Here is a 15,569-nt window from a genome sequence, read left to right as displayed (position 1 = left end):
ATATGCTCTGAAATTTGTAGTGAAGAAGGAAAATGATTGGTTTCCGCACAGGCCAAAAGGTATGTAGGAAATCGGGATATTACTCAGCAAAAAGAAAGTGGATGAGTGGGGCCGTATCCACCAAAATCATCAATAAATTATTGTTGAATTCATGGATAAATTAAGGAATGAATGATTTGGGAGAACAAAGAGCTCAGTTTAAGTCCACAAACTTATCTTGAGTGCTGATAGCCTCTAGTTACTGGGGATATGGCCCCTGCCCAAGACAGGCATGAAAATAAATATCAACATAGGGTAGTGAATTCAATGATGGAGCGATTCACAGAGTGAGTACAAAAGAGGAGTAATTTTCCTTTAGCCTGAGAGAGCAGGAGAGGAAGCAATGAGGCATTAAGGTTAGGGAAGGCTTCCTGGAGGTAATACCTTAAGCAGAATCTTCAAGATTGAATCAGAGTTATCCAAATGAGACGGGACTCACGGGTATTTCAGACAGAAGGAATCACATGAACAAAGGGATGAAGATTTACAACTGTATGGTGACTGCCAGCAACTACAAACATTTTCATATTACTGGGATGAGTGTGGGGCCGGGGAAATGAGGTAGACGACTTTGGAAAGGTGGTAGGTCATGAAGGGTTTCGTAAGTCATTCTAGAGCTTGGCCTTTATCCTGTAGTTAACGGGAAGCTGTCAGAGAGTGACATAATCAGAACTGAGTTTCAGAATGATCACTCTGGCTGCAGTGTGGAGATTAGATTAGAAATGGAGCAAGACCAGGGGGCGCCTGGGTGGCACAGCGGCTAAGCGTCTGCCTTCGGCTCAGGGCGTGATCCCGGCGTTACGGGATCGAGCCCCACATCAGGCTCCTCCGCTATGAGCCTGCTTCTTCCTCTCCCACTCCCCCTGCTTGTGTTCCCTCTCTCGCTGACTGTCCTATCTCTGTCGAATAAATAAATAAAATCTTTAAAAAAAAAAAAAGAAATGGAGCAAGACCAATCGGAAAGAATTAGGAAATTGTGACTGTAGTGTTGGCGGGGGATGATGAGGCCTGGATGTAGGATGGAGGTAGGATAGATGGAGAGAAAGGGATGTATGGAGAAACACATGGAGATAAAACTGCAGGGTTTGGTGATTAATAGAATGTAGAGGATGATGAGGAAGTCAGAAAGATGTAGTTTTGACTTATGCCCAAGTACTTGGTTTGCATCCCTGGGGAAATGGTAGAAAGTGTTAAAACCGGGATTCTTACATCCTTACGCTTCAGGGTTTCCATGAAGGGACTTTGCTGCTCTGGCCAAGAAGGGAGAGGCCAATGGTGCCTTTATAGATTCTCCCCTTCACAAGCATAGTGTCCTGAGCTCAGGTGGAGGAGTGACTAATTTGATTGGCCAGATGGGTCAGAGCCTGACAGTCAAGGGGCCAGGTCTATCTTCTGGGTGAGTTTGCGTGTCATCGTTCATGTATGGCACAATTAAAAAAAAATCCTTTTGGACTTGTCTTTGTTCAGGCCTGGTATGTCTTGGCCTTCCTTTCTCCAGGCAGTAAGCCCCAGTGGGGAAAGCATATTCACAGCCTGAGACTATGTGGTTCTTTAGGTGAGCCCTGCCACGCCAAGCCATCTTCCGTGCTGTGTTTCGGGCTTCATACTAGGAAAGCGTGTACTTTGGGAGTTACTGGGCCACTACTAACACAGGTGGTGTTTCATCTCCCTTTAGTCCTTTGCATTTATTCTCTATGAATCTACCTGAAAGGGGGCAGGGAGAGACATAAGGGAATGAAGGCCAGTACGGTTCAATGAAGTAGAGGTCTCAGGAGAAAAAGTATGGGGCATGGCTATAAATTCAGTTTTGAACATGAAGGAGGTCCAACAGTAGGTATAGAGCATGAATTTGGATTTATAAGCTTGATGCAGATCTAGCCTTGGTATGTTCCAGAAAAGCAGTAGGTTTAAGCTCTGTTGAGGCCGTCTTGGCTTCATGGTGAACTATGAATCGATATGATGACATAAGTCAACATTTATAGATGGTGACAGCAACAAATAGTAGATATGTACAGTCTTTATTACATAGACAGGGAGTATTCTGTCCAAATCCTTTTGGTGAATGGGAGTTATTAATGTACAAGCCAAATCCAAGTACAGCAAAAGTCTGATAATAGATCGACAAGGCAAATCCAAGTATAACAAAAGATCTTGCATAGAAAAGGATTTTCTATTGTCCAATAAAGCTTTTTTTCCCAAGCAATAGTCAGCACAATACAATTTTTTTTCGAACTCCGTATTTGGATAGCTTCTTAAAGTTTGATATTAGGACTCAGCCTGCAGTTCATAAACAAATTATTTATGAGATTATGTGATAACAAACACGGCTATAAAGAGTAAAGTGTGTAAGATTTTTCTCCTTTGTCTTCCCTATTTAAATTCAGATTCCCCTGGTAGTTAGCCTGCTGGGAAATAAACTACTCATGTTAAGGCAAGGTAAAGGTTATTTATTAATTCATTTGTTTATTTGTCAATATTTTAAAATCCTCATAAGATGAAACACATGGTGCTGAGTTCTGGGGATACAAAATGAGTAAGACTCATGAGGGGGCTGGGTGGGAGACCAATGAAACCGATCTCAGAGTAGAAAGGGAAGCAAGTCAATGTGGTGGGACCATTGGCCAAAGGATCAGTTACTGAATAGCTAATTCACCAAGAGCCAATTTGCTGAAGGATCAGTTTGCTAAATGAAGAGTTTGCCTACTTTATTACATTTACACGAACAAAGACTCATTTTAAGAACTATTGTCTTAAGTATAGTAAATGAATATGAATACCTTTTTGTTACGGATATTGTTAAGAACACATTCAATCAAAAAGTACATTTTTCTTATGAATATATTCTTTTTAGCAGCATTGTAAGATCTATTTGACTTTTTTTCAAAGCTAAGCTTCCTAGGGAGACTGAGTCTCTCTATAAATACATTCTTATGAATACATTCATAGATATCTTTCTTGACTATGTGAATATATTCTTCTAATAGATATAACAAAAATTTAGTGTTTCATTTGTGAGAATCTCAGTTTATACTGATTATTTTTCAAAACTTTTTTAGAGTCATTTGCTGTTTTCCTAACATTTTAGCATCACTGAGATTCTTACGGCAAATTTCATACTGACTACTTTGATAGATTTGTCAGCTTTACCAATTAACCAAAATTTGTTTCTTTTAACTATTCATAAGGTATGGTAATTAATCTGGGACAGGAATTTTAACAGCTATTGAAGATTCTGTAACGTTTCATTTGAAAAGTTGTTTTTTTTTTCTTCCTTATAACATCATCTTACAAAATGTTTAATTTGTTTCTGCTCTGGTTCCTGCTATTGCAACCGGAAGGATCTGGGTAAAAATGGTGGGACCCTTTGCTGGGGGAAGGTTGAAGAAGTTGAACTGTGCGTAATGTGCAGTTTGGCAACCTGCTAACCCATAGAACTCTGTGGGGTTGCAATAATCATATTGAGTTTCTGGCACATAGCTAAATTTGAGAAATTCATTGAAATAATTGACCTTCTTCTTCTCCTCCTCCACTCCTCCTCTCCTTCTCCTCCTCCACTCCTCCTCCTCCTCCTCCTTCTTCTTCCCCTTCTTCTCCTCCTCCTCCTCCTCTTCCTCCTCCTCCTCCTCCTCCTTCTTCTTCTTTATAATGTCTTCAGGCAAATTGGCTATCACTGTGTTGGGTATCCCCTGAACTGGGCATTCAGCAAATTGGTGGTAGTGAACTGTCCCAGGGCTATGCTTTACAAGCATGAAGGTGGCACAGAAGTGTGCCAGTGAAGGCCATAACCTGATTTCAGCTGCAAAGATTAAGGGTCCTGTAACAGACTGAAGTGAGTTTTTGATAAGCAAACAATTGAGAAAGAGAAGAGTATCCAGGCAGAATGTGAGAGATTAGGAGTAGTTGAGTATGGTTGAATTCTAGGATCCTGTGGGTGGGGATGGCAGGCAGCAAGCTGGTTAGATATGCGGGGGCCAGAGATAAAGAATCTTGTGAGTCTTCCGAAGTTAGAAGAACCATTGAAAGAATTTAAGGAACGAAATAATATAATTACATTTGTATTTTAGAAAGATCACTCATGTTAGTGTTGCTGGTTGTTTAAAAAATTTTAGAGGCTGATTCTGAACCTCTCCCTGTGTTTCAGGTGTTCGATAAAGAGGAGTGGAAAAAAAGCAGTGACAGAGGAGGTGACAATTTAGATCTAAGCATCATTTGTGTCCAGAATCAGTAACACTGTGGGGTTTTAATGAGACTTTCTCATCAGAGAAACAAAAGACAGCGAGTGCTAGAACACAGAGACGGCAGGAAGATAAGTCCAGAGCTATGAGAGAGGTGAGAGGAGACAGGTGGGAAGGAGAAGTAGGTATGATATGAATAAAAGTAAAGAATTCTGTGTATCTGAAGTTACTTGGAGGAGATCCTTCAGAAACTCACACGTAATACTTAGCATACTGAATATTTATATTTATGTCATTTTGGCCTAACGAATACTGAGCTGCTGAAGAGTTAGAGCCAGACCACATTCATCTCTGTGGGCTCGGTCTCTCGCATTTATTAGGGTCACAAAACATGTTCCTTTGATGTGGCCTGGAAATGGCTACGATATGCTTAGGTTGTGAGATACCAGCGTAAGGAGGCTAAATGGCCGACTGAAGCTGAAAAAATCAGAGACCATGGCTAGAATAGGCTCTTGGCTTTTTTTTCCTAACAGTGCCCATTGGACTCTACCACCAACAAATTTAGTATTCTTTCCAGAAAAACTTCAAGCTTTCCAGGGACTGTGAGCTCTGATTTCCAGACTTCAAGGAAAAGAGTCATTTGTTAGATCCTATGGGAGTGAATCTGGGGGACAATGGATTGCAGAGTGTCCGCTGAGCTGAGTTGCTCTATGTTTCTGCTCGAGGAACAATAACCCATTATCTCACATGGCAGAGCTGGGAGTGGCATCAATTAAAACAACCATTGTTCTGCCTTTTGTCCAACAAAGCCTTCCATGGTTTTGAGATATGCTTCTTCATATGTATATCCTTTTCTATGAGTTCCAGATTTCATGTTTTTTTGTACCTTGAGCTAGGAGGTGTATTTCTATGCAGTCCATTTTGATTAATCTAATTATTATTGTTTCCAATCTTTCAAACTACACATTCCATTGGGTGAAATGTGTTTTGAGTTTGGGAACGAATGGCAGTCACATTTAATATAGTTATTAATATGACAGGTTTTGTCCATAAACCTAATGTTATTGTGAACTTATTAATCCACAGGACTTCCCAGGAAGTCTTGTAAGATTATTTTATGAATAAAAGACAAAAGATGAGAGCAAAATTATGGAAACAAAAGTAGGAGTTATTTCTTTTTAGTCCTGCCTTTAACTTACCAGATGACACAATTTCCCAATGATATCTTAATTTTTAATTCTTATTCATTTTTTACCTGATCTACTAGCATATTGGAATGAATAAAATGTCTTTAGTGAAAAATATAGAAGGAAAGAGAAAATTGTGTGAATCCTTTAGATAAGTCAGGGTATCCTTATAACCTAAAGCACTTTTGAGAAGCATTACCTTTATACTGACCACATTATTTGGCTCTAGGGCAATAATGTTATAAAAATAAGTAACAAAAAAATAACTAGAATGGCTCTATATATGGAAATAAAAATCAAGTTCCAAAGAACTCATGGGTCATAGAATAAAACATGATAAATTAGGATCTATTTAGGACTAAATGATAATAAAAACACTGTAGAGTGACTAATGGGATGTGACTAAAGCGATACTTGGTTAGAAATGTATAATATTATATGCTTGTATTAGATAATAAAGGGGCCTGAAAATTAATATGCTAGGCATCTAACTTAGGGAGTTATGAAAAGATTAAGAGAATGTATTAAAAGAAAATGTAAGAGGGAAATAGTAAATAATAGAAGATAAATTATATTAAAGGATCAATGAATACAAAATTAATTTTTTGAAAAGACTAATGAAATAGACAAATCTCTGACAAGACTGATGAAGAATAAAATAGAGAAGGACCAAATAAATGTTAAGAATTAAAAAAACCGGGGCGCCTGGGTGGCACAGCGGTTAAGCGTCTGCCTTCGGCTCAGGGCGTGATCCCGGCGTTCTGGGATCGAGTCCCACATCAGGCTCCTCCGCTGGGAGCCTGCTTCTTCCTCTCCCACTCCCCCTGCTTGTGTTCCCTTTCTCGCTGGCTGTCTCTATCTCTGTCGAATAAATAAATAAAATCTTTAAAAAAAAAAAAAAGAATTAAAAAAAACCATAAATACATACAGCATGGATTAGAAAGATAATAGAGGATATTTAAAGCAACTTTATAGCAAGACATTTGAAAACCCTGATATACATAATTTATTGAAATATACAGCAAATTCTTACAAATATATAACTTACTGAAAAAGATTCAGAAATAAGTAGAAAATTTAAACAGTTCTAAATTACTAAAAAATAGAATCATAAATTTAAAAAATCCTCATAATGGAAATACCAGGCTCTGATATTTTATAGGTGAGTTCTACCTATATTATACAAATCATTCTGGAGTATAGAAAAAGATGGAATGTTATCCAACCTATTTATGAGATTAGCAAATTTTGATGCCAAAAGTAAATCAGATAACATAAAAAGGAGAATTATGGACCAATTTCATTCATAGACGTAAATGCAAAAATTTTAAAAACAAGTTGGCTTACTAAATCTAGCAATACATAAAAGTGAAAACACATCATGATCCATTTGGGGCTATCCCAGGAATATAATGTTGGTCATTATTTGAGTGTCTATTAATGTTACATAATATATAAACATATTAAAGTGTTACCATCATATGAAGAGAAACATTTCTGATAATACTTAACACCAATTTATGATGAAAGCTCTTACTGAATTAGAAATTGATAGGAACATCCTTAATGTGATGAATAGTATAGAGGAAATATCTATAGTAAACCTGATGCTTAATGGTGAAGTGTTTAAAGATTCTCTTTATAAGCAGGAACAAAGCAAAGATGTTCACTATTATCTGTTTTATTTAATATATGGCATAGTATAATATAGCAAGAAAAATAAATAAATGGTTTATTTACTGATAAAAAAGCAAAAATATGTTATTCACTCTTGATATGACTATGAAAAAAATACAAAAGAATCTATAGATAAATTGTTAAAATTAATTAGAAAATTAGCATAGTTGAAATAAAAGTTGATATACCATTTCCCTTTCCATCTGCCTGTAAAAGTAGAAAATACAATTTAAACATTAAAAAATCAGTACCTATGAGTACTTAGGAATAAATCTAATGAACTATGTGCAAGTTCTCTTTAGAGAAATTATAAAACTTTATTGGGAGACATTAGGGAAGACAAATCAATGTAGAGATTAATTATATTCAGAGAAAGACTTGATACATAAGGATGCAAATTTTCCATAAGCTGATTAATAGATTTCATAAAATTCCAGTAAAATTTCAAGAAATTCAGTAAAAATTTCGAGCAGGGTAGGTATGACTTGACAAGCTGGCTCTAAGATTTATATGGAAGTACAAACATCTAAGGATAGCGAACACACTCCTGAGTACAAAAGAACAGGTAGGTGACTTGTTCTGTCCGGTGTCAAGGTTATTACAATGTTAAAGTTTGTAAGCTCAAGTGTGGTGTCTGTCTGAGGTAGGCAAAGCTGACCAGTGACACGAAATAGAGATCCCAAAACGTATCCATGTGTATGTGGAAACCTAGTATATGACACATGTGTGCTTCTAGATCACGGGGGAAAGGATATCCTATTTAATAAAAGGTGCCGGGCCAATTGGTTACCTACAGAGAAAAAAAATTGGATGCCTACTTCACAAAACTCAAAAGCCAACTTCAGATGATTAAAGATCTACTTGTGAAAGGCAAACCTACAAAATGTTAAAGAGACTGTGAACTTGGAGTAGGAAGGGCTTTAAAAATGTTCAAAAAATTGCCAACTTAGAACACATTAAAATAAGAACATATGTTTATGAAAAGACATCACAAAAAAAGCGAAAGCAAGTATCAAACTGGGAGAAGCTATTTGTGCAGAATAAACAGACAAAGGGTTAATATAAATTTTTAGAAAGAATTCCTATAAATCAATAAGAAAAAGACAAAAAATCCAGTAGAAAAATTGACTACATATTTGAACAGGCACTTCACAGAAAAGAGCAAGGGAAATTGGCTAAGTCTTATTAGTAATCTGAGACATGGGAATTGAAAGCACAGTGCCTTCAGGATTAATGAAAATTAAAAATCTGAAAACCCTAGGCAAGGTTGAAGAGCGATGAGATCACATTAATGGCTGCTTTGGGAAACAATGGCATTACCTGGTAGAGTGGAAGCTGTGCGTACTTTTGAACCATATATTCCTAAATTAGGTACATGTCTTAAGAAATATTTGTGCAAAGTGTATGAGGAGATATGGACAAGAGGGATTCTAGCAGCACCGTTGGTACAAAAAGAACTAGAAATAATGCAAATGTCTATTAGCAACAGACTGGATGAATAAATGGTCATGGATTCATATAATAATGTACTACACAGCAGGGAAAAGGAGTTAGAGTTACATCAGCACTGATAGATCATAGAAACATAGAAACTTTTTTGGTGAAAAAAATCAGTTGCGGAATCTTCGTAAGCCATGATTCCATTTATATAAAGTCTCCAAACGTTCAGAAGTAAACAATATATTGCTTAAAGATTCAAATGTGATAAACTCATGAAGAAAAAGCAAAGGAATGATAAGCAGAAAATTCAGGAAGGTAGTTATCCCTGGATAGGGGCTGGGAAAGGGAGGAGGGTGCTATTAGGGAAGCATCCTCAAGGACTTAAAAAATTCTGATTGCTTTATTTTTTAACCTTAATGAAGGGTACTCAGATGCTTATTATATCATCATCCTTTGTGTGTTAACATGATAAGTATTCCTTTATATCAGTTCACTATTTAATAAAAACAATCCAAAGAATATTTGATAAAAGCTCAGCTGTAATGTCCTTAGCCGATAAACGCTCTCTTCTTTAAATTCTGAATTAGTTATTGTTGATGCTGTTTTATTTTGCCGCCTGCAATTCAGGGATTAAACTAAGCTCACCTAACAAAGAAGTTTGTTCAGAGATGAAAAAGTATTCCTTCTTGCTGCTTGTGTGTGGAATAGAGGATAAGGATAGAAATCGGTGTTTTGCATACAGCAGATGATCAGAACAAGAACTGCCTTTGAATTCAACGAATGAAAAAAATGCAAAATTGACTTCACCTTCCCTTGAGCCATAAGACATTTGGTTTCAGAATTTTTGGTGGACTTTTCCTTCCACTTGGTTGCTCTGCCTGTCTGTAAGCTATTTCCTGATGTTCCGTCTTTTGAGGAATCCCAGGGAAGCCAATATCCTGACAAGCTTGGCTGTGGTCTTGGGAAGCGGTGGTGTGGAGTGGAGCTGAGGCTTTTTGGCTGCCTGGCCCCTGGGACTGCTGTAGGAGCACAGCTGGAGAAGCCAGACACCCAGAGGCCAGGTTTGCAGCAAGAGAAACTGAAGGTGGAACAATCACCAGCAGTTCTGGGCAGTGCTGCCCGACCACCTAGTTAATTTATCTCCAAATAATTAACTTGAGGACCTTAATTATCTAGACTCATTATCAGCCATCATCACCTTCATTGTCACCATGATTACTGCCACTAAGAGCATCTTAAGCAGAGCAATAGACGCTATTCCAAATCACTTTTAAAATCTGAGTCCTATCCTACCAGAGTCTGTGAATCAGGCAGTGCAGATGAAGGTGTGGTCCAGGGCGAGGTACAGATGAATGAACCATCACAGTCTGTGAATCAGGCAGTGCAGATGAAGGTGTGGTCCAGGGCGAGGTACAGATGAATGAACCACCACGCTGAGGATACTGGCTCAGTAGCAGATTCTATTGCTCTATTCACTGGCTGTTTTTCCATTTGTCTTTGACTTTCAAGGCTAAAACCATGCAGATTGATTTCACGGGCCTCAGCATTTCTACCCCATAAAGCAAGCTTGCTGAAAATTACTTCTTATAGTCAATATTTTAATTCTTTTAAATCTCATAGTTATTGAAATCATAATTTGAAAATAAAAAAATGAAAGTAGTAATTTAAGAGTTTCATATAATTTTAATGGTGTAGAATATAAAGCTAATTATTGGCTCCCTTTAACTCCTCAAACATTGCCAATATATCATATCCCCATGTTTGCTATCTTCTTTGATATTCAATTTTCAGCTGTAATTTAACACAATCTCTCCCCTGCAGGCTTGTCCCTTGACTGCTGCTCCAAGTATCTCATGTTTGAAAGAGCCTATGTAAACTATGGGATGCAGGGAAGAGAATATGACCTTGAGTTCAAATTCTGATTCCATCACTGGCTAGTTGTTGGACCCTGGGAAGTTATTTAAAATCGCTGAGCCTCAGCTTCCCCATCTGTAAAATGGACACAATAATCTCTATCTTATAAATTAAGAGAGCAGTTTATGTAAAACATATAGTATCCAGTAATTGCTTCTTAGGTATTAATCTTTTTGTAAAAACATCTATATGTGTATATATATTGAATAAGTTAAGTATATATATATATACACACACATATATATATATTATGTATTAATTAACTTATTCAATAAGAATAAATATGGGTATTTATACCCATGGGTATTTATAATAAGTAATATTAATTAACTTATTCAATAAGAATAAATATGGGTGAAATAAATCACACTTCACCTGCTCTGATGAAGTCTTCAAAATCTCAGACAGGCTAGCCGTTGGAAGTCACAATATTGCTGTAGGGCAACAAAATCTCTGCCATTTTTTCGCCATCCCTGTCAGTGGACTTTTTTCTTTTATTTAGGAAATGAGATTACATGCAAAATATGGAATTTTCAAATGACACACCAAGTGTTAGTCTTATAGTAAAGATCTTGCTGAAAAAGGATTCACTTGGCTTGAAAGCAAATGAAAAATAACTTGATTAAGCATTGAGAAAAAGCATGTGGAAATCTTGAGATGAACAAAGATAGGGAATTTTCAGTTGATCTTGTGTTGTGATGAGCACTGGGACTTTGTTCAAATGCTAGTTGCCTTCTGGGCAGCAATTTTACTTAAACATCATATCATTATTTTCCCCATAATTAAGATAGTATGACACATTACAAAGGATTTGGAAAATGGAGAAGGGAAAAACATGTTTTTCCTTCCAGGCTTTTTCCTATGTATATATATATTTTTTGTGGCTGCAATCATAGTTTGTATATAATTTTTCAACTTGATTTTTCAGTTACTATTATGTCAAAGCATTTTTAAGTGCTAAGTGATATATTACATTCCATGATTTATTTAACAGATTTTCTGTTATGAATACTAAAGTTGCTTCCAAGTTTTTTGCTGTAATATATAGTTACTGTGAAGAACAATTTTGGTTTTAGAATTTTTCAACGGATTTTCTTTGTAGGATAATACAGACTTTCTCAATTCTGTAGGATAATACAGAATTCTCAATTTCTCAAAACTGCATTCGAGTAAACCTCCCTCAGCTCCTTCCTTGTGTCCAGCACCATTTACCAAGCCTGGTTTCTATCAGATGCTGCAGACAGGTGAGCCTTGCTTAAGTTGCAGTAGATAAGCTGGTATAGATCGTGGTGTTTTAAACTTCACCAAACCCAAGTAATAGTGTAAGGCCAATGAGAAAAGAGAGAAGCAAAGAAAACAAATGGAGAGGAAATGAATATTTAAAAATGGTCGGAGAATTTTATGAATGGATTTATTCTCTAAGCCCAGGTGGGGGGGGGAGGTGCTGGACTGAGCTGTGTAATTGTCATTTTGTCTTTTATTAACATTGCTTTTGCCTTTCAATCTTTCTTCTCATTCCCCCATTCCTCCCTTACACCAAGCTATTCTTCTAAGGCCTTTAGGGCTCCATGGACTTGTCTATCCTCTTTTCATCCTCCCATAGTTTCTGCTTTCCTTCCCTGCCATATGTCTTTGAAATGCAATTTTCATCGTTTTGATTTCAGATACTTACTGTGCCGGGTACAGTGGTGGGTGCTGGAAATTCAGTGGACAGTAAACCACAAAGTCTGTGCTGGTCAAGATGACTGAATGCATAACTGAAAGCAGAGCAGGAGCTAGCCAAGTGATGAGTGGGTGGGGATGTGCATGGGTGAAGGGCATTTCTGACAGGGAACAGCCTTTGCAAAACTGCATAGAGAGTGCAAGGGGGAGGGCCAAAGTGTCAGAAGGCCTACTCCCTCGGTATAGAGCCCACCACACATTAACACTCGTGAAACATAAAGCTCGGTTGCCTCATGCTTTCTACTGGCATGCTGCCTGGGTGGTCAGGTTAAATGATTCTGGAAAGCCCTCTGAGTCCCTGTGATGTACCTTTTCTCATCATGTCTGTAAGATGAAGAAGTCCGGCCACTGGTCCATATAAACATCTTAGAGGATGTTGGTCCAGGGTCTCCTTTCCTTACGGTGGAAGTCCTGAAGGAATGGCGGAAAGACCTAGAAGGGGAACACACTGAAGTTAACTCCATTACGTTAAGTTTGGGAGCTCTGTATCAACAGCAACCACTAACTTCAGTGACTGGCTCTCTTAAATAAGGCCAGATTTCTGTTGTTATAGAGCAGGGCTTCTCAACCCTGGCTACACTTTAAAATCAACTGGGAATCTTTTAAAAAGCATGGAAGCCCAGTCCCTTCCTCAGAAATGTGCATTCAATTTTTCAAAAGGTTCCTCGTTGTTTCTAACGCACTGCTAGGGTGGAAAGCCACCGCCGTAGGGAAACATGGCTTTCTGATTGATGTTACATTCTATTCCTCCCTCACAAGTCTAATTTTGGTACGGTTTCACACCCTGTAGTACACTGTATTTTTCCAAAATTTTGGTTCAGATTTAGATACTAAAATTCTATTTCTCCTTTCCTATTCAAACTGTTTTCCTTGATGCTGACAGATGTGACATATTGGTGACGAAACATCATCTTTTAAATATGCTCTGCTGTTGCCGAAACTGTGGGTTCATTCCGTGGCGGCTGAGTCTCTGAGGAAGTCACAGCAGCAGAAGCAGAAGCAGATACTCTCTGGCCCCCCGAAAGCTAGGTTTATAGGATCCAGAGTCAGGATGTTAGAGGAATGTTGTGTTCTCTTGGTTAGGATTTGGCTTCTGGGTTAAGTTTTTTCATCTCCAAGCATAGCACTAAAAGTAGTTAGCTATTATTACTTATTTTCTACATAGTAATCATTTTCTAGAGATTTAGAAACATGAAATATCATAGAAATCATAATCATATCTGAAAGTTAAAATAATATTGAGCCAATAGAACAAAGGAAAGAAGGAAAGTGATTTCTTCATGATGTACAATCACTTGTGGCTTTCCTTTTGGTTGAACACCATATTAATGGGAGGCATGAGACTGGGAATATTAGCTATTATATGATATATTAGCTACTACATGTCAGGTACTTTGCATATATTATTTATGCATGTATCATGAGATGTATATACATATATTTATGTTGTGCTTATATTATGAGAACTGCAAGGTGGATGGTGCTATTATTTCCAGATTACAAATGATGCTTCCAGGAGATTGAAATATTTGCTCAGATTTAGAAAAAGTGAAGCCACGCTCCAAAACCAATGTCGGCCTGCCTCCAAGTCTCATGTTCTCTGTAGAAAGACATGTTATGGTCTTAGCCCAGTGATTCAGGAACTGTAATGTGCATATGAATTACCCTGGGGATCTTATAGCAATGCGGATTCTGATTCAATGGGGTCTGGGGTGGGGCCTGAGTTTCCACACTTCTTTCTTTTTTTTTTTTTTAATAATAATTTTTTATTATGTTATGTTAGTCACCATACAGTACATCCTTAGTTTTTGATGTAGTGTTCCATGATTCATTATTTGCTTATAACACCCAGTGCACCATGCAATACCTGCCCTCCTTAATACCCATCACCGGCCTATCCCTGTCCCCACCCCCCCTTCCCTCTGAAGCCCTCAGTTTGTTTCCCAGAGTCCATAGTCTCTCACGGTTCATTCCCCCTTCTGTTTACCCTCCGTTCATTCTTCCCTTCCTTCTCATACTGATCTCCCTGCTATTTCTTATGTTCCATAAATGAGTGAAACCATATGATAATTGTTTTTCTCTGCTTGACTTATTTCACTTAGCTTAATCTCCTCCAGTCCTGTCCATGTTGCTGTAAATGTTGGGTAATCATTCTTTCTGATGGCTGAGTAATATTCCATTGTATATACGGACCACATCTTCTTTATCCAGTCATCTGTTGGAGGGCATCTTGGCTCCTTCCACAATTTAGCTATTGTAGACAATGCTATGAACATTGGGGTGCATATGGCCCTTCTCTTCACTACGTCTGAATCTTTGGGGTAAATACCCAATAGTGCAATTGTTGGATCATAGGGTAGCTCAATTTTTAACTTTTTAACTTTTTAACACTGTTTTCCAGGGTGGCTGGACCAACTTGCATTCCCACCAACAGTGTAAGAGGGATCCCCTTTCTCCACATCCTCTCCAACATTTGTTGTTTCTTGTCAATTTTTTGCCATTCTAACTGGCAGAAGGTGGTATCTCAATGTGGTTTTTGATTTGAATTTCCCTGATGGCTAATGATTTTGAACATTTTTTCATGTGTCTGTTAGCCATTTGTATGTCTTCATTGGAAAAGTGTCTGTTCATATCTTCTGCCCATTTTTTGATTTGATTATTTGTTTCTCGTGTATTGAGTTTGAGAAGTTCTTTGTAGATCTTGGATACCAGTCTTTTATCTGTAGTGTCATTTGCAAATATCTTCTCCCATTCCGTGGCCATACCACGCTGAACATACCCGATCTCGTCTGAGTTTCCACATTTCTAACAGCTCTCAGGCGATGCTGATGTTGGAAGTCTTTAGAAAACACTGAGTAGCAAGGGCTCAGAGCAATGGACTTAAAGTCAGTTGTTGATTAGAGGCCCAATTTTGTCACTACCTAGCTATGTGGCCTTAAGAAAGTCACTTAACTTTGCTAGGGCTTGGCTGTTTTTAATCTGTTACATAGAGTGTCTGAAACAGAGAACCTTTACAATTACTCTCACCTCCAACATTTTGTGATTCAGTAAGTGGTAGAATGAATCTAGGCATACTCAGGCATCGTGTACTGCATTTCTGGGACTAGGTCTAGGAATAGATCTCCTTCTGCAACCAGGGGGTTAGCATCACAGATAGAAAGAACAGAGGCCATGGGGGTAGCAGGGGCCTGGTAACCCGTGTAGATGCAAGAAGTCATCCTCCTGTCCCTGGTCTCCTAGGACAAACGGTGGGAACTAAAGGGTACACCTGAATGATGCCCTCACCAGTTTTAGAAGGGCTTAGAAGTTGAATTTGCTGGCTCTTTAAATGACTTGCATCTGAGATATTTAAAGTTAGTTATGTTTCTTTTTGAAGATCTTTAAAGCATATCAAATAAGAAGGAGATTAGATCCA

General features: G+C 37.9%; 1 protein-coding gene across 1 annotated transcript in view; it reads right to left on the bottom strand.

The window, feature by feature from the left end:
* The window catches only part of KCNMB2 (potassium calcium-activated channel subfamily M regulatory beta subunit 2), a 232,693-nt gene that overhangs the window by 19,687 nt on the left and 197,437 nt on the right, over nt 1-15,569 (bottom strand). The window contains exon 2 of the mRNA XM_045788686.2: nt 12,464-12,586. Coding sequence (XP_045644642.1) covers nt 12,464-12,519 — 56 coding nt within the window. The 5' untranslated portion in view covers nt 12,520-12,586. The remainder of the gene's footprint in view (nt 1-12,463; nt 12,587-15,569) is intronic.

This window comes from Ursus americanus, chromosome 4, assembly GCF_024610735.1.
Source record: "Ursus americanus isolate L20-20 chromosome 4, mUrsAme1.1.p, whole genome shotgun sequence".
Classification (NCBI taxonomy): Eukaryota; Metazoa; Chordata; class Mammalia; order Carnivora; family Ursidae; genus Ursus; species Ursus americanus.
This window is presented reverse-complemented; position numbering and strand designations above follow the sequence as displayed.